The following is a 20,161-nucleotide window of genomic DNA, read 5'->3' as shown; positions in this document are numbered from 1 at the left end:
GATCTCTCTACAGGGTGATTTGTTTGTAGCTGAACTATCTACAAGGTAACTTCTTCTACCTGATCTCTCTACAGGGTGAATTGTTTGTAGCTGAACTCTCTACAAGGTAACTTCTTCTAGCTGATCTCTCTACAGGATGATTTGTTTGTAGCTGAATTCTGTATAGGTGATTTGTTTGCAGCTGAGCTCTTTAAAGAATGGTTTCTTTGTAGCTGAATTTTCTACGAGGTAACTTCTTCTAGCTGATGTCTCTATAGGGTCACTAGTTTGTAGCTGAATTCTCTACATAGTGGTTTCTTTGTAACTGAACTATCTACAAGGTTACTTCTTCTAGCTGATCTTTCTACAGGGTGATTTGTTTGTAGCTGAGGAAACTTCTTTTAGCTGATCTCTCTACAGGGAGATTTGTTTGCAGCTGAACTCTACAAGGTGATTTCTTCTAGCTGAACTATCTCTTTCCGTAGTTGAACTCCCTACAAGGTAACTTTTTCTAGCTGATCTTTCTACAGGGTGAATCTTTTCTAGCTTATCTCTCTATAGGGTGACTTGTTTCTAGCTGAACTCTATACAGGCTACTTGTTTCTAGCTGATCTCTTGAATTCTCTTCATGGTGACTGCTCTATTAGGGTGACTGCTCTATTAGAGTATCTCGATCTTGCACTTACTACACCAAGTTGGATTTCGTGTTATAACTCCACAGCTTTAAGTCTGATTCTTCTACACCATTGAAGAGCCTTTCTAAGATGATTACTCCATCTGTACAGTGATTTTCAATGCATTACCACAAGCGGTTTTTCTGGTAGGCGTGACAACTAGTCGTTTTTTTATTAGCTAATCTCGATTGCATAATTGTTACACACTGTTGGTTGTTTTCATTGTATCTTCCTGGTTTTAAGCTCGATTTCTTTCAAACCACAAAAGGCTTGAGGTTCAATAGTTAACCTATTTACCCACCGATTGTCAGCTTCTTCCCATATGTGGTTTACCCTGTAAGCGTGACAACATATTGGTGTTATTTTTCGTGAATAATTGCTCATAACGCTTTGCCTGTTTATCGTATTCCAGCCAAAGTTGGTACCGAGATGCGACTTTATACCCCCCTTCTGTGTGCCAAATTTTAAGGCAATTGGATATGGCGTTCGCGTTTTATAGCAGTTTTTGTAAGTGTGCGACAAGAGGAAGAAAATAAGAAGAAAAAAAAACGAAGAAACTAAGCCAATTTGTGAAGTCGCATATCTCGGGAACGCTTGAAGCGAGTTCGCTCAAATTTGGAATGTAGAGTGCTGAAGTTGGAGGGCATGTCCACAGCAAAAATCGTCTTGTTTCATCAAGGCAGCACAGAGCTACGGAGGTGCGAAAATTGCCTTTTCTTTCTTCCTGTCAATATACTCACGGGTGTTGCGTACCGGCTTCTTGGGCCGCACGACACACTATCGTGTGTCTTGATATATAGGCTATCTTGTTGTGCAGACCAGTCAGTATAATGTTACGTTTGATTTTAGGTACCGCTTATTTGATATAATGGGAGGCTGACTCTATGTATATAAGTAATAGTTAATGTGCCAATAAAGGTTAGAGCTGTTACAAATACTGCTGAAAGCTATGTGAGCATTATTTCAGTATCATTTGATAATAAGGAATTTGCATTGTTTTTAATTAGCTGCACTGGTTGTAACAACCTGCACTGAGGGAAAAATTCGTCTTGTAAATGGTTTTGATAATTTTGAGGGACGTGTTGAAGTATGCCATAATAATGAATGGGGAACTATCTGCGATGACTCCTGGAGTGCAAATGATGGCATTGTTGCTTGTCGTCAACTTGGACTTTCGTATGTTTCAGTAACTACAAATGCATATTATGGACAAGGAGATGGACAAATATGGCTGGAGCATTTATCTTGTACAGGATCAGAGAATAGACTAACTGACTGTAGCCATAACGGATTTGGATCACACAGTTGTGGTCATCATGAAGATGCTGGCCTTGTCTGCAACAGTAAGTAACTCATAGTTAGCACTACAGGACATTCACATTAGAAACTCTGGAATTCTGTATTGTAGTTGGCATAGGCAAACTTTTATGGATCATGCAATTTTATGGATTCTGTTAAATAAACATTTACAAAACCAGTGCCAGTTTGCAAAATTCATATTAGTGTAAACAGTTAGTTACTAAAAGTAGTAAACTCTTTGTTATGACATGTATTCTGAGCCTATGCTCAGCCATTAACTTAGAAAACACATTAACATTTTGTCCGTAGCACCTGCAAATTGCAATTACTATCATCTCAAGAGTGTTAAAAATGAAGCAACATTTATAGAGTGATATGTTTTCCTTCAGCATTTCATCTGTAATTTCGAAAATGTCATGTTTATACATAACTGGGACCTCTGTACTAATGATGATCTCACTTATCACAGGGAGACTGAAAATCTTCATAATGTGTACATGTGTGCAAAAGAGTTTAGCATTGATTGTTGTCTACATTCCAAAATATTAATATGTTCCAAGGTCAGGTAGGGAAACTAATCTTAGATTTTGATTCCACCCTAGACTTCTTCAATGTGAAGGAATGCATGAGGACAATTGTGACATTTTGCTTGGCTTGTTAAAAGTTTCATGGGAAGGTTTTTGAATTCATGATAACCATCTTAATTTGTAGCAAAACTACCTGATTTACGTACTTGATTAAACTACTCTCTCAGTTTTTACATACGTAGCTGTAATAGTGGATTTATAAAACAGAATTATATGCGTGGATAGCTGCATCCTATAAAAGCCCAGGAAAGCTGTTAGAAAAGAGTTATTGACACTATGATATGCAGACAGAGTAGAAAAACTATGACTACCAAAAGTGTGCTTTACTGCCATGCAATGGAAAATAAATGCGAAATATCTGCTATGCAAGATCCTTGCACAGTTCTTTCAAGAAATATGCAAGAATCATGCAAGCTTGTTGAAACTTGCACTGAAAATGTCCCTTAATTTTCTTGCAGTATAATCTATGTTGTAAGAATCTTGCATAATTTTTGCAAGCATATCTTGTTATTGTACAACAAACTGTCTTTATTGAAAGTTATTGTGTAAAGCCATCTAATTTCAAAGCAAAAGCATGGTTTATTTTCATGTTGTGCCAAAGTATTTCTTGTTTCTACTATTAACCTAGAAAAAATATTTTGCAAGGTTTCCAAGATTCTTGTAAGAATGAGCCATTTTTATTACAATTACTTCTTTTCATTACAGATGGAACAAGCTGTGTTGAGGGTGATGTTCGTCTTGTGGATGGTACAGATCAGTTTGGAGGTCGTGTAGAAATATGTCACTTCAATGTGTGGGGATCTATCTGTAGTGATTCTTGGAGTAGAAATGATGGGATAGTAGCTTGTCATCAACTGGGACTCCCATATTTAAGAATCAGTACATATACTTTTCACAGGCAAGGATCAGGAAGGATCTGGCTTAGTGATGTGCAGTGCTCAGGATCAGAAACAGGACTGACCAGCTGTACTCATAGTGGATTTGATGTACATCACTGCAGTGACGTAGCTGGTGTACATTGTGTTGGTAAGAACCTGACAATAAGTGTTATAAAAACTTAATTAATGAAAAAAAATTGCAGAAAAAATGTTACCCTGTTTACTGGTGTTTACCTGAACAGTCTGCATGGAACTTTATTATAGTATGTTCACGATGAGCTGAATCCTCAAAAACATTTAATAACTCATGGATGCAATTACTCACGATCTTGAAATTTGGCTCATTTGTAGTACTGCTTGACCCACTAAAAACATTTCAAAATCTTTTTGTTCAAATGTTTGACATAATATTTATGGCCAATCAAAATTTTCACAATACATTTCCTATGGGGAAGCCATACAAACACAGTGTCCATTACAGTCCTTTCCCGAGCTTGTAATGGAGACAAACCGTACGTGTCTGTTGTTGACACCTATGCTGTTACCAATAATCATCTGGTTGGCTGAAATGTTAACTCTGTTGAGAAAAAATCCACATTTAAATTTTAGCTGTTTTTCAGGATTCAGCTCAACGTGAACATACTATAGCATTTGAAGATTTTCTGTTGAGGAAAGTGCCAACAGCTTTCACATTTAGGTTTTCTTGCAGTATTGTTAGCGATTTCTCTGTTATGTATGTATTACTATTTTTTTATTAAACATACAAGTCCCATTAGCTAATTACTGTGTTTTTGATGTGAGCAATATGGCACAATTTTTATTGCAAGTTTTTCTTATTGCAATAGGCATTATAGGGACAACCTACGTAGTTGTATACAGAAACATCTCATGCATAGAAAGCAAATACCACTTTTTTGAATTTGAAGCAGACACTTTACATAAAAGAGAACACTCTATTACAGTTTCCACATATTTTTGAGCAATCCCCATAAAATTATAGCAGTCTATGATATTAATTTTAAGCAATGTATAACGTTTTCATACATGTATGCTTCTGTACTCCCAGACACCGGTACTACTGATGCTGTACATTCTCCACTTCGTCTAACATATGGTAGTAATCAATATGAAGGTCGTGTGGAGGTGTACTATGATGGAGAATGGGGAACGGTTTGTGATGATGGCTGGGGTGTAGTGGATGCCAAGTATGTGATTGGTGAATGTAACAATTTTTAGGTTTGTCTTTTATTTGTATTGTCTCTTGTTCACAGTGTTGTGTGCCATCAACTTGGTTTTGGTGATGCTATCAGGGCTTACAGGAGTAGCTACTTTGGAAGTGATTACTCATCAATGCCCATCTGGTTGGATAATGTACTGTGTACTATTGGAGACCGTTACTTGTCTGAGTGCAATCACAATGGCTGGGGAAGCCATGACTGTACACATTCCGAAGATGCTGGTGTTGCCTGCACTGGATCAAGTCTGTTATCAAATTATTATGATCTTGTAATTATATACTTATTTGATGTTTACAGGTGGCACCTGTACTGAAGGTAATATTCGTCTCATGGATGGTACCAATAATCATGAAGGTCGTGTGGAAGTGTGTCATAGTAATGTATGGGGAACTGTGTGTAGTGATTACTGGAGTAGTAATGATGGAATTGTCGCTTGTCGTCAATTGGGACTTCAATACATAGCAACCACTACCAATGCCTATTTCTTGTCAGGAACAGGACAGATCTGGTTGGATAATGTTCTTTGTACAGGATCAGAGTCACAACTAATTGATTGTAGTCATAATGGCTTTGGTTCACACAACTGTGACCATTCGGAAGATGCAGGAGTGGTGTGTGGCTGTAAGTAAGAAATTGTGTTATCATGAACCACGATAGTGGGTTCATAATAGGGATCGCAGTGGAATTTTTGAAAATCCTAATAGAGCAGTCACCTAAAACCAGCCTTAGAAAGTAGACTTGAGCACAAAACAACACTCAGATGGCTTATTATCAAACACTGAACTCAGACAAATGGTGATATAGCAGTAAAAATGGTTTAGACGAAATTTAGAAACATTCAAAAATTGCGAATTTTATGCGAATTGTTCATCATGAACCACGATAGTGGGTTCATAATAGGGATCGCCCATGTTTTTTTGCAAAAACTCTAATAGAACGCAAACCTAAAAACCACCTTAGAAAGCATCCTTCAACTCAAAACAACCTTCTGGTTGTTATTTGCAATGAATATTGGTCCACTAGTAAGTATCAAGTGAAAAGGAAACTGTATTTGTATTTGGGACTAAACTGAAATTTGCCATTTTGTTCATATTATTATTATTATTCATAATATTATTTTGTTTCACTCATGTACAGCAAAAGTTATCCACTTTTTTGAGCTAAAAACTATATAGCCATGCTTACTGAGTCCTTCTGCGTGTCCATGACCTATTAATAAGCCTGTATTCCACAGATCGCCAACCACCCTACACCTTGAAAATTTTCTAAGTTCTCTTCGCCATTACACTATTGGCAGCAGCTCCGTATACTAAAGAAGCCGTATAACAATAAAATTACAGGGTTCCATTGTGTGAGCTCCTTGGGCTTTGTTGCAGCGTTAATCAAGTACTCAACAGCACTTCTTAGACTTAGAAGATCGCGCATAGCTTCTGCGTGGTGAGTATAGTCTACTTCCTGTAAATGCACCATCGCGATTTGCTACGAGCGACCATACAAGCGCTCTCTCAGAGACATAACGAAGTGATAGCGCTGATACCAGAGATTATTCATTGTTATGAATATAGTTTCTATAAACCATATTTCCTTTCCACGTAAAGCCTAAAGTTGGGTGGAGTCAGTATTAGTGTTAATTAAAACTATTTGTGAGTGCCTTAATTGTCTGACCACATTGTGTAAACAACATGGCTTTATGCTGTTGATAACCCATGGTTTATAATAGACATTGCAGTTACACAGTACCTGACTTTGTTGTTGTGACTGATGTGTGTGCATGTAGAATAGCTACTCTACAGGCTAACTGTATGAGTATGAAGTAGTGTGTGCCACAATTTATTTGTGGATGCCACATATTGTTAGTGGGAAGCCATATTCATTCATATACATGTTCACAACATAGATTTCTCACTGTGGTATACCCAATGGATACAATACTCACATGAACAATAAACTCTAGTTGAAAAACTATATTGTACATAGCATTATATTATAATTTATATTACTGTGCACCAGTGAGCCAATGTTATAGTCCATGCACCCCCTTGAAAATCTGCATGTGATTCTTATTGTGTATAGTCTTGGCTGAAATAATAAATGCAAACCACTAACTATTTTAAATTTATAATTATATGCTTGTCAGAGTTCCATGTCTTCAATTGTCTTGTGACGGGTAGCTAGCTTAGTATCATACCATTTGGTATGTGTATATTCATGAACACTATACATTAGGATGCTAATGTGACAACAACAACTATGAGACTAGAGTTCTGACACATATAGTTAGACAAGTTAGACAACAGCTGCTCAATATTGTGTGTAATCCTGCCGTACAGCAATGTAACCAATGCCGTACAAGCTCTTTGTCCTTAAATAATAACCATCATCCACAGCCAAGAGCAGTCAGGTAAATACTATAATAATGCAGTCAAGTGTGTCTGATAACAACCAAGCTTACACTGAACTTGACAGCCACTAATAGTAAATTGCTCTACGTATCTACAGCAATTATCATTATCAATAAAACAAATCCATTACTGGATTAATAAAAAAGTACACAAACTAGATGAATAAAAAATTAGAAATTTTAAAATGGGAATAGGGATCACTGAAAAAAGCCACCAAACAAGAAGGAATCGCTGGGGTGGTAATGTAAACCACAAATCCCTATTTTGACTCATTTTAAAATGACTTAGGGGAGCATGTAACTAAATATTTATGACAGAGAGTCAAAATAGGGATTTGTGGTTTACATTACCACCCTAGCGATCCCTTCTTGTTTGGTGGCTTTTTTCAGTGATCCCTATTCCCATTTTAAAATTTCTAATTTTTTATTCATCTAGTATTATTCATATTCATATTATTATTATTACTAGGACCGCGTCACATACAACCAAGTACATACACCAACGTTGCAACCTACCCATTGGGCAAGTATAAACAGTGCCATAGGAAACACTCAGAGCAGTGTACGTGTACCTGTGGAAATGATACATATGCATACTGACATCAGAAAACCACAATACTAAAACACAACCTACACAAAAAACCAAGTTAAGTTAGCTATATTGAAAGTACATAACTATGTATTGTAGGTGTGACGTGTCTCTGAAGATGACTCAGCAGTGAAGTGAGGCTATGCAGAATAAGGGATATGGTAAAGGCACAATTAGCAATTGATCCCAATCAAGCCAATATGGCACAACAGACTCTGTTGTAACTAGAGGCCACTGGTGATGTACCTGTATATCAGCGGTGTGGCATTGGCACAGTGATCACAGTCTATAATATTATGCATACAGCCATGCACAACATACAGGAGATAGTTACACATTGTTGTATATGCAGCACTGCATCGGCTTCTTGTTTAGCTATTACAGACTCACAGTAGACTAGTAGTTAAGCCGAGTGGAAAATAATTCCAGCCGCCAGCAAGCCAGATGAAGGTGGCGGTATAATGAAAATAATTCCAGCCGCTAGCAAGCCAGATGAAGGATGAAGATGTAGACCTATAATACAACTACCGGTACAAGTATTACATTACTCATTACCTTGCTGTTCCAGCTGGTTGTTTATAAGCGCATCAGCTGGTATCCCAACTGGTCATCAGCTGGTCCTTCACTGCATGATGCCTGGAGCGCATATCCTGCACACAAAAGACACAGTTACAAACGTTTAAACATACTTGTAATGTTGTTGCTTACCAGTAAAGTGGCACCTGGCCTCTCCGCGGACGTTTACTAATCTTCTCGTTCAAGCAATCTGTAATTAAACAAGGGCATGGTGCCGGGCGTTATATAGAATTACACATACGGTAAAGTCATCAGCACGAACAGGCATACTCATTATACGGTTGTGCCTTCATTCACAGGCGAATCTATCCCCGCTTAGTTCATGTCTTTAGGCCTTGTAGTTTTCTCAAACATTATTTATTGTTTATTCATTCATTATTAATGACGTAATTTTAACTGCATTTCTTATTATCCTTACTACTTGGTTGTATAATTATTTTGTTTCACTCGTGTACAGCCCAAGGCTTCCATTTTTTCGCGATAAAAACTACACAGCCTTACTCACAGAGTCCTTCCGCGTGTCCATGACCCATTAATTAACCCGTACTCCACAGATCGCTAACCGGCCTCCACCTCGATAAATTTCTAAGTTCTTCTTCGTCATTGCCTGCTGTTCCGTATACGGAAGAAGCCGTAGAAGAACAAAATTACGGGATCTTGTGTGCTCAGGGATGCGTATTGTTCGACTATAGTCTTTATAACGTTAATAGATGGCAGATTGAAGTTTTGCAGCACTCTTTTACCTTACAAGATCGCCATAATAGGGTCTCTAGTGAGCTGCCCGTCTTCGCTACGAGAAGTCGTTCAAGTATGCATGCAAGGCATCCAGTTTATTCTTCTTCCTAGCCGTCACAGTGAGTGCTTTGTTTGTCCATTATAGATGGAAGATAAATGGTAACGCTGATATCATGGCTGCTTTCACACGCAAAAAAGGTTGGGTGGGGTGTTTATTACATCTCTTCCATTTAAAAATATTTTGTGGTCTAACCACATATCATCAACAACCCTCCCATATGGTATCCATGTCATAAACAACCTACAGAGTGTGAAGCCTGACAGTCTTATTGTGTGCTACTGTGCTTATGTCACTGTAACTAGCTACTGTGTACATATTCTAGCACACTCTCCGATCAGCTAGTGACATTGACAGTTGCAAACATTTAGCCATGACCACATGCATGCTAACCAGACTTTGCTGACTATACCTATGGTGTTCCACTTTGTGACACACTGTTGCTAGCAGGCTACACCTAGGCTTTCCAGGGCTAGAGCCCAGTCTAAGTCCTGGCAATTGGAACTCAATATGCCAGTTTAAAGTACTCTTGCATGTATGGGTAATGACTGCCAAATCCCTGGTAATCATGTAAGACTGGCTACACCACTGGCCACTGGTAGTGTGACATTGTGATTTGTACATGCAGACACTGGCATAGGAAGACTTTTCGGCCAAGCCTAGTCATCTCCTATTTAGCTTGATTAATACCAACTCACAATGTTGCTGCTTTATTCAGCCCTGTTCATACGTGCATTTATACAAAGGTGTTGTAAAGCGTCATCGCTACAATAATAGCACTACAGCTACAATGTATAGCTATCTCTTCACTACCTATTCTGCTAGACAACTCTACACCTATAATGTACATGCTTGATGTATGCATCGTTATATCACGTGAAAATTTATGAAAAAAAATTGGACTCTACAGAAATTATAACACTAACAGTTACCATTCTTATAACTTGTATCATAGAGTTTCATTCTTGTCCTTCCGTTAGAATATACACCTAAGACATCTTGTTCTTCTTCAAGTCTCCTGTGCCGTCATCAACACTGTTTCCTGTATGATAGGTGCACAATCAGTACCTCTTTTGACAGGTAGGTACATGTAGCTCATATAGCAGTATGTTTTCAGCGATGGCACAAAGTGTGACGATAATGGCTCAAACACTGAGTATAGACTAGGAATTAATGTATCCTGCCTTATATTTTGTGTGTGTACAAATGAATCAGGATGAAAATACAGTTTTTATCATAGATTACAAAATTAATATTGCATTAACATATCTAATGAGTTAGCCTTTTAAACCAAGGAGTCTCTGTTAGCTTACTACACTAATGTGCCAATTAACTTATAATCCATAAATGGATTTGGAAAAAGTACACAAACTAGACATATTAAAAATTAAAAATTTAAAATAAGAAATAGGGATCGCTGAAAAAAGCCACAAAACAAGAAGGGATCGCTGGGGTGGTAATGTAAACCACAAATCCCTATTTTGACTCTCTATAAATGCTCCATTTGAGTGTAAAAGGTCAAAATAGGGATTCGTGGTTTACATTACCACCCCAATGTTATAGAGGGTCAAAATAGAGATTTGTGGTTTACTTTACCACCCCAGCGATCCCTTCTTGTTTTGTGGCTTTTTTCAGCGATCCCTATTTCTTATTTTAAATTTAAAATTTTTAATATATCTAGTTATTATGAAATGTGACTGGATCTGGGAAAATTGATCTTATATGATGCTGCAAACTTTGCCATTCATGTTTATACAGATGCAGTGGTGCACGCCCAGTTAAAAAACTTGCAAGATTGAACAACTCATCCAAGATCTTGCAAGATCAACTTGGGAAAGAATCTTACAAGAATTGTGGCAAGAATTGGCAAGAATTTTCCCCAAGACTTTGATACAAGATTAGCAAGATTCTTGCAAGTTTTTTTTACCTAGTACGCATTGCCCATTACAGCAAATTAATTTTGATTTTTCACCAAGAATACAAAGACACATGAATAAACTACATCTCAAATTGCACAATCTAAACTTAAGTGGTCTGCTTTTGCTGGCTGCTTTTCCCGAGCACAGTGGCGATTGGTACATGCGGTCTGGGGCCTTAATAGAGCTTTGGTCAATGTGGGGGTAGCTGTATAGTGCCATGATGTTGAATAAAGACCTGTGCTGTAAGTTTACTTTCATTTTAGCCAGTTTTGATACTTGGATGGCCCATAACTTGGCCTGATTTATCTCCATGCCTTCCTTTTTAATACTTTTAGCCTCAAGCCCTTTTCCAGGTCCCCCACCTTCCACCCCTTTTAGAGCTCACCTGATAGAGTCAACCTTGGTTTAAAAACTATCTAAAATGATGGGAAGCTTGGCTACTTGTACAGTGGACGCTCTGGAACATAAGGAATCTGTATAAAATGTGTGAAAATGTGATACACAATTCTACCATTGGTGAACTACAATGCTCTAAATTCTTAAAACCGGCATTTCTCAATACTTTTAAATAGTTGATAAGACTGGTTGTCCCATAGTGAGGTATTCTGGTTATTACTAATACTACTAAGAACTACAGTACAGTAGTATCATGTACTGTATAGTAGGGATCACAAAAGTGTAGGTGGCCCATGAAAAACATCACCCAAAAACCAGCCTCACTCTTCCCTGACGACAGGTCCCAAACAAGCCTTCAGATTGAATCAAAATGCTTTCAACAAGTTGCTACGGAATTAAAAAATATTATTAAACAGAATTTTTAGTTAGTGACTGACTGCCTGACTGACAGACTGATGAGCATAACTTGATAGTGGAAAGGCTACGGGCTTGATTTTGTTTACTGTTTGACGTCGTTTCAGCTGGACACGTGCCCCTGCAGTACCTACAATGCATTCTTCTTGGACTTACTAGTGTCCTGCTTTGTGTCCCATTCATCTTTACTGACAGCAAAAGGTGTCAATTTGGCAGTAGCATGTGGTGGCTTCCCTTTGTAACAGAAAATCATCTGTATTTTTCTGCTTTAATTGCAGAGATGTTTTTCAAACAGTTCTTGATTCATAATGTGTGTAACAGGTTGACAATGAGGCATAGTGGGTACTTCACTTTTCAGATGATAATTGGTTGCTGGGGTGCAGTGCCATTTCTTTCTTTTGATGCGGTATTCATGGGTTCACCTGTCATAATTTTATTTTATGAAAAAAAAAACAAACAAGTACACAAAAATTGGAATTTTCAACTAGAGTAGGGACCATAGCACATCGATAAAAAGTACTGAAACCAGCTGGAGTAGTGCACAATATTAAATCACAATAAGAAGTATTATATCCCTACTGTGCATTTCCATTATGGTATACAATGGGGATATAACATTTCTTATAGTTTTACTGTGATTTAATATTGTGCACTACTCCAGCTCATTTCAGTACTTTTTGTTGATGTTGCTCCTCTATGTAGTTGAAAATTCCAAATTTTTTGTATACTTGTTATAATAGTGCATTAGGAGATTTGCACTTTCTCACAAAAAATATTGCCAGTCTCATGATACTTCATGGTGCCTTGACAGTATTGGTTAATTTGGTTAAGTAGGTTCAAGTACAAAAGTGTCTTCACAGTAGACAAATACTGTATGTTTCTAATAATTAGTTGCTACTGAATTTCTACTGACTAACTAACTACCTGTCTGATGCTTTCAGGCAAGCAGAACTCAGTAATAGTTAAGGTTACGTGCTTAATTTTTTCACCATTAGACATCACTTCAGCCCAATTAAACAGGTACCGATTGGCATTGGTAGCTATATGGCTTCTTTATGTTAATAAAATAATTTTCTTCATTGTAATGCTGTGTAATGGGCTGTCACTTTTCATTGATAGGTGGGTGTGCGTTCAGACATAGGGCACTATACTTTTTGATGTGGTATGCGCTGGTTTACTAGTCATAATTACAAAATAAAGTGTAATGGCATATTTTTCATTAATTTGTGGTTGGGGCATACATCTGACAAATTATTAAGTATGGTGCCATTCTTTCTTTTGATGTGGTATGTGTTGGTTCACCAGTCATATTATGCTACAAGGAAGGTTGCCTACACCTGCAGATATAATAGCAGACATTTAATCCCTAATTCAGTCATGGGTATAGACTGAACTGAGTAGGGATTAGATTTCCACTAGCATACAGTATCTGCTGGCGTAGGTGACCTTCCTTGTTTCATACTTTTTATGAATATGATCCTTAATCGAATTTTAGTTTTTACTTCTACTTGTGTATAGGGGGATCATGGAGGTTGGGGCTTTCTTGACAAAACTTAAATATCATCCAACACACAGCGTCATGACAACCTGGCAGGTATAATCAAGCCCATAAATGTCTTAAGAGAGACCCAAAGCCTTCCACTATGATTTTTTTAATTTTTATCATAACAGAATTTTCTATTGACTAACTGATGCCTTCAGCCAAGCATAACTTGAGGCTATAGCCTTGATTTCTTCACTGTTTAATGTTGCTTTGGTCTGAGACATGCCCTTTCACCAACCACAACAGCTGCAAAGCATGCATCATGAATTTACCTTTGTCCTCCTTTGTGTCCCATTTCTTTCTCCACTATACTACGTAAGTGTTGGTTCATGGTATTGCATCATTTTAATATTCTTAGTTTGATTGGTAGTCACAAATACAGCATTTTGTAGTTGACCCACCATAATGTCCTACCATGTGTGGTTTTGAATGGACATGGTAGAGCATGGCAGGACACTTTAGTTGTAACTATGGTTGTAAACTTGATTTTTTACAGATGTGATTAGCAGTCAAAGAATGTGTAGGTAATCTATATACCTTGATGGCTGTCTGATCACACTTCATTATGGTCTGAGATTAATTGTGCTATTTGCATGCAAATGTTTTGAAGTGATTACAGTTATGACCTCTTAAGATGTAAAATTTCTGTTTAGGTACACATACATACACTTTTATGAAAACTATTTCAGGCATGGACGCACCCACAGCCGACCAAAGGGCACGTGCCTGGTTTAAAAAGTAGCCTAATTTTTTCCACGCTATGCAGTATACATACCACAGATAGTATTTCCAACATATTAGATGCTGAGCTAGATATGTGATATCATTTACAATTGTACAGTGGTACCTGCTTTATAGTGGTCACCTGTGATAAAAGACTGCTTCTCTATACAAGGAGATATAGTACATACTGTGCACTATACAGTAAAACACACCACTTGTATAAATAAGATGCATGGCTAAAGTGGTCATCCTTAATTGTTGTATATACAGTATGTCAAGGGTGTGTCATGGTTTATTACCAAGGAACTGGCATTAGGCAGCACTTAATGGTGATCTGTGTGTGCAGATGTTGATATTATAAGGTTGTGTGGCTAGTGGTATTTTATACTATTGAAAATAAACTGTAATTCCTTAATTGTCTTACAACACTATTGACTTTACAGAGTAAACTACACATATAATTAAGAAAATTTCTACATTACAGACAATGATTTAAATATGTGCAATATTTAATACTCACTAGTATATTAAAAATTATAAATTTAAAAATGAAGTAGGGATCCAAGCGGTAAAAAGTAGTGGAACAAGAGATGAACAATAGTAGCTATTACAGCATAGATCAGTGGGAAATCCCTACTTTGGTATGGTATAGCAATTATTTTGTGTCCAATGCCAAAGTAGGAAATTCCCACTGAGCTATGCTGTAATAGCTACTATCGTTCATCTCTTGTTTCACTACTTTTTACTACTTGGATCCCTACTTCATTTTTAAATTTATAATTTTTAATATACTAGTTTGTTTAATTTTTTTCTTAATGCATACAGCTAGCTATAAACATGTGTCTTTTCAGGGTGACTGCTGTATTAGAGTATCTTGAGTCAGTCTGCAAAGATGTGCGCTTGCCCAAACGGGGTGTGGTCACCGTGATTTCGATCGATTTTTAGAGTCAGCCTTTCAACTTGAAGGTGTGTTTCAATTGATAGATTGATAATGCATAGAATAAAGAATGGGCATGATTATTATTATTTGATCTTGTGACCTATCATGAAGATACAGGTAGCTATCTAGTACCAGTACCTCTGTACAGTAGCATAGCATAGTCATCTAAGCACCTTAAATAATCTTGTGACGTCTACTAGCTGCTTAAAGAAAGTGTTGATGTGGAAAATTAATGCCTCAATATGGTTTCGTTGTATGAAAAAGAAAACAAGCAGCCTGATTGAAGATGAAAGAAGAGACAAGGTGCAGAGGACCTACACTCGTTGGAACCCCAAAAGGCACATCCCACTGGTGAGTTTGCTATTGTGGCGTAAAATGGTGGCTGTATGCTGCTTTGTTTGGCCTCTAGCCTTGTGACTGTGGTCAGTGAGTGAGGCAATGAGGCTAAAATTCGAGTTTTAGTGATTTAAAAAAAAATTATATCCGGCTACCTGTAAGTGTTTTGTTGCATTTGATGCTGTTTATGTATTATATGGACTAGTACTGGTGATTTTGGTTGCGTAAAATGTCTCTAGGGTGGTTTTTAAAGGTGGAATTTTGGGCGGTGTGCGAAAGTTTCACTGCAATCCCTACTTAAACGGTACTACTGTAGCGTTTGATACCATGACCATGAGAGATTTGCCTTCATATATATATATGCCCAAGGGCTGCAGGCCCTAGGGCATGGGCACATATATCAGGCCAATTCCAACCGGCCATGGTATAAGTAATATAATTATACAACTCAAGCATTCTCACCTAATAGGTGAAGGAAGACAAACCTGCATTCACCACCTTACTTTTATACAGAGGTTTGCTAGTATCGATTGTGGGTTAAATTGTGGGAGCAAAAATAAATGATTGTGGGTTTCACTGGTTGTAGCAATACCATTTCTAACAAAATAACCACTTTGTGGATGCCTAAGGTGCTGAAATAAATACTTACAATAGGTGTATATGTCTGAGCCATCTTGTTATGTGGTTGAAATGTGCTATTTAGAAAAATGATCTCCACCTTGTGAAAACGATTATTTGGGTGTTGTCTAGTAACTGAACTATGCAATGCTGGCTCACTCAATTATTTTTTCTTCAAAACAATGCCTAGCCTACATGTTAAACTCAAACCCACAATGACAAACTTTAATATAATTAATCAAAGGGAACTGATATTGCCTCAGCATCAAAGGCAGCTGCAGTCAGGCTATATCGTGATATCGCCCTAATCACAGGGTGATATCATGATATTGCCCAGTGGTAAGAGCAGTACATGAAATATAGCCTTGCGGTCTGAGGTGTCAAAGTGGTATATATATAATATGCATAAGTCACACTACATTTAGACAAATATTTTGATTTAAACCTGCATCATGACTGGAGGATATCATACAGTACAGTAGTATCTAATCCAAAACAACCAAGCTGTAAAAAAAGAGTGCAGCCCTCAGAAAGGCTATGGTGAAAAAAGATGTGAAATCCAAGGTGGCGGCCAAGAAATGGCTGTGATGGTAGGTTAGTGGTAAAAATTTTAATAACAACAATTCAGGTGAATTTGGTGCCACTTGGTCTTGGCACAAAATTCACCTGAATTGTCGTTATTAAAATTTTTACCATTAACCTACCATCACAGCCATTTCTTGGCCGCCACCTTGGATTTCACATCTTTTTTCACCATAGCTTTTCTGATGGCCGCACTCTTTTTTTACAGCTTGGCTGTTTTGGATTAGATTTCACTTCTTTTGTATTTGTATTCCCCAAAGTCGGCCATAGCCCTAAAGCCGGCCTATGGCCGGCTTTAGGGCTTTTTAACCTATCATGTTTTTCTTTACCACAGAAAGAAGAAGAAAAGATGAAGCAGGGTGATTTCTTTGTAGCTGGACTCTCTACAAGGTGATCCTTCTAGCTGATCTCTCTACCGGATGACTTGTTTGTAGCTGAATTCTCTACAGGGTGATTTGTTTGCAGCTGAACTCTTTACATGGTAGTTTCTTTGTAGCTGAATTCTCTACAGTGTAACTTCTTCTAGCTGAACTCTCTACAGGGTGAATTGTTTCTAGCTGATCTCTCTACAGGATGACTTGTTTCTAGCTGAACTTTCTACAGGTGATTTGTGTGCAGCTGAACTCTCTTACATGGTGGTTTCTTTGTAGCTGAACTCTCTACAAGGTGACTTCTTCTAGCTGATCTCTCTACAGGATGACTTGTTTCTAACCGAACTCTCTACAGGGTGATCTGTTCATAGCGGAACTTTCTATTGGGTGATTTGTTTGCAGCTGAACACTCTACATGATGGTTTCTTTGTAACTGAACTCTCTACAAGGTAACTTCTTCTAGCTGATCTTGGCAATTTGTTTGTAGCTGAATTCTCTACAGGGTGATTTGTTAGCAGCTGAACTCTCTACATGATGGTTTCTTTGTAGCTGAACTCTCTATTAGGTACCTTCTTCTAGCTGATCTGACTACAGGGTGACTTGTTTCTAGCTGAATTCCCTACAGAATAACTTGCAATGTAATATAATTGAGTAAATTATAAACACAGCTGAGTGCCAAATTTCAGCCCGATCCAAGCACACATCCGTGTTTTATGGCGGATTTTGCGAAGTGTGCGAAATGAAGAAGATGAAGAAGAAAACGAAGAAATTAAAAGTAACTTTTGTTCGCTCGTATCTCGGAAATGGCTGGAGCGAGTTTCTTCAAATTTGGTATGTAGACTCCCCTAACTGGCCGGCACTTCTCTAACAAATTTGGCTCCAATTTGATTAGGGATCACAGAGCTACATAGGTGTGAAATTGCATTTTCTTTCTTCCTGTTAATATACTCACGGTGTGGCAGGGCAGCTTCTTGGGCTGCACAACACACTACCGTGTGTCTTGATTAGGGATCATGGAGGTTTAGGTTTTTTCTGGCCAAAAATATCACCCAAAAATCAGCTTCACAATACCATCCTGGCACTTTGGCAGTATTGGTTAGCAAGCCCACAAGTGCTTTCAATATGACCCTAAATGCTTCCAATAGATTGCTACTAAAAATTAAAAAAAAATTTATTCAATAGAATTTTTTACTGACTGATTGATGCCTTCAAACAAGCGTAACTTGATAATGGCTAAGTAGTGTAGTCTAAGCCCCTTAAATAATCTTGTGGTATCTATTATGCTGCTTAAAGAATGTGTTGATATGGAAAATTAATGCCTCAATATGGTTTCGTTGGATGAAGAAGAAGATAAGCAGCCTGATTGAAGATAAAAGAAAATACAAGGCGCAGAGGGCACACACTCGTTGGAACCCCAAAAAGCACATCCCACTGGTGAATTTGTTATTGTGGCGTAAAATGGTAGCTGTGCACTGCTTCGTTTGGCCTCTAGTCTTGCGACTGTGGTCAGTCAGTCAGGTAGTCAGTCTAAAATTCCAAGTTTTGGCAATTTTTAAAAATTCTATATCCGGCCATCTGTAAGTGTTTTGTTGTATTTAATGCTGTTTTATGTATTATATGGACTAGTACTATTCCGTAAAAGTGATTTTCATCCCGTAAGATAACTCTAGGATGGTTTTTAAAGGCGGAATTTTGGACGGCATCTGCAAATTTTACCTGGATTCCTACTTAAATGGTATGACCGTAATGTTTGATACTATTGCAACTTCTCTAGTATTCCATTTAATCAAAAACTAGCCAGTATTATAGTCATTTTGGTACAGATCGGCTGTGCCATGAACAAGCAAGCAGTATGTAAACTGGTTTTTGTATCAGATTGGTAGGTATGCATTTTTAGAGCAGTGATTTGTCTATGGATTATATCATCTTCATTGCAATGATTTGTGTAAAAACAAACCACAAAGCCAATTATTTATGGTTGGCTTTGGGGTATATACAAAAAAAAGTGAAATCCACACAAAACGGTCAAGCTGTATAAACGGGTGTGGCCTTCAAAAAGCCTTGGTGTAAAAAGTAATAATAAATTTTAATGATGCGCAAATTATACAGCTTAGCTGTTTTCATGTGGATAAAATTATCACATGGCAACCACATTCTTAAATGATCAGAACACACTGCAATGCCCTTAAACAATCAGAGCACAGTGACCACATCCCTCAATGATCTAGCTGCAATTTGTGTGGTCAACAAGACATATGGCAATCACACCTCTTAATCTATTAGTACAGTGGCTAAGCAAAAAATTTGTTCACTTTTTGATAAAAGTGTCAAATGTGGTACAACATTATTTTGCTTAATTTGTAGTATTTCATATTAGATATGGTGCCATATAAAATACCAATCATATCATGCTCAAAGAATCTGAAAAGTAAAAGCCACAGAAAATGTATTGGGGAAGCCATAAAGTGCTCAATTGTAAACATACTGAGATTTTGCATCTGAATAGATGAGCAAGGGATGGTCATATCCAAAAGCTGATCCAGGGGGTTCATCCAGGACATTAGGTTGCCATGTTAAGAAGCACAGAGGGTCATGGTATATGAAGCCATAGATGTGCGATATATTATTTCCATCGGATTGTGCCTGTACTTTTGACACCAAAATATTAGAAGTAGATTATTTTACCACACTTCGAAAGTTTTTTGATTGCACATGTAAATTTAAAATACATCAATGCTATATAAGCAAAACAAAGATTTGAATGCACTTGTATGGTTTCCTGGCCAGCTAGAAATGAGCTTATAACCTAATTTAAAGTTTCAAAACATGCAAAATGTTTGACATGGCACCATATCTCAAATGATTTAGTGTACCTTACTGAAAATCCACAGAAAACTTTGGTGCTTTTATCACAAAGTGAACAATTTCATCAAAATTTCTTGCTTAGCCACTCTACTATATATTGTGTAGCTAACTCAAGATAAGCAGGGAAGATGGAAATACATACTCCAATAAAGTAGTCATAGGCACACATGTATATGCATCATGCTACCACAAATCGACACCTTGGACAGTCAGCAAAAAAAAAATAGGTCACAAAAGAGGACAAATGTAAGTCCTTGATGTGTTCATTTTACATGCTGTGGTATGCTAAAAGGCACATCTCTGGGTGAAGTGGTGTCGAAACATTGAAAAAATCAAACCCGTAGTAGTTATCGAGTGAATGCATCAGGCAGGCAGGCAGGCAGGCAGGCAGGCAGGCAGGCAGGCAGGCAGGCAGGCAGGCAGGCAGGCAGGCAGGCAGG

The 20,161-nt window shown here is 37.6% G+C and overlaps 1 protein-coding gene across 1 annotated transcript in view; it reads left to right on the top strand.

Moving 5' to 3' along the window:
* Positions 1-20,161, top strand: part of LOC136263147 (scavenger receptor cysteine-rich domain-containing group B protein-like) — a 73,087-nt gene that overhangs the window by 36,631 nt on the left and 16,295 nt on the right. The window contains exons 3-7 of the mRNA XM_066057647.1: positions 1,661-1,996; positions 3,245-3,565; positions 4,484-4,622; positions 4,689-4,897; positions 4,953-5,276. Of these exons, the coding sequence (XP_065913719.1) occupies positions 1,661-1,996; positions 3,245-3,565; positions 4,484-4,622; positions 4,689-4,897; positions 4,953-5,276 (1,329 nt within the window). The remainder of the gene's footprint in view (positions 1-1,660; positions 1,997-3,244; positions 3,566-4,483; positions 4,623-4,688; positions 4,898-4,952; positions 5,277-20,161) is intronic.

Source organism: Dysidea avara, chromosome 8 (genome assembly GCF_963678975.1).
Source record: "Dysidea avara chromosome 8, odDysAvar1.4, whole genome shotgun sequence".
NCBI classification, from domain to species: Eukaryota; Metazoa; Porifera; class Demospongiae; order Dictyoceratida; family Dysideidae; genus Dysidea; species Dysidea avara.
Note: the sequence above shows the minus strand (reverse complement) of the source record. Positions and strands in the feature narration are given on the sequence as shown.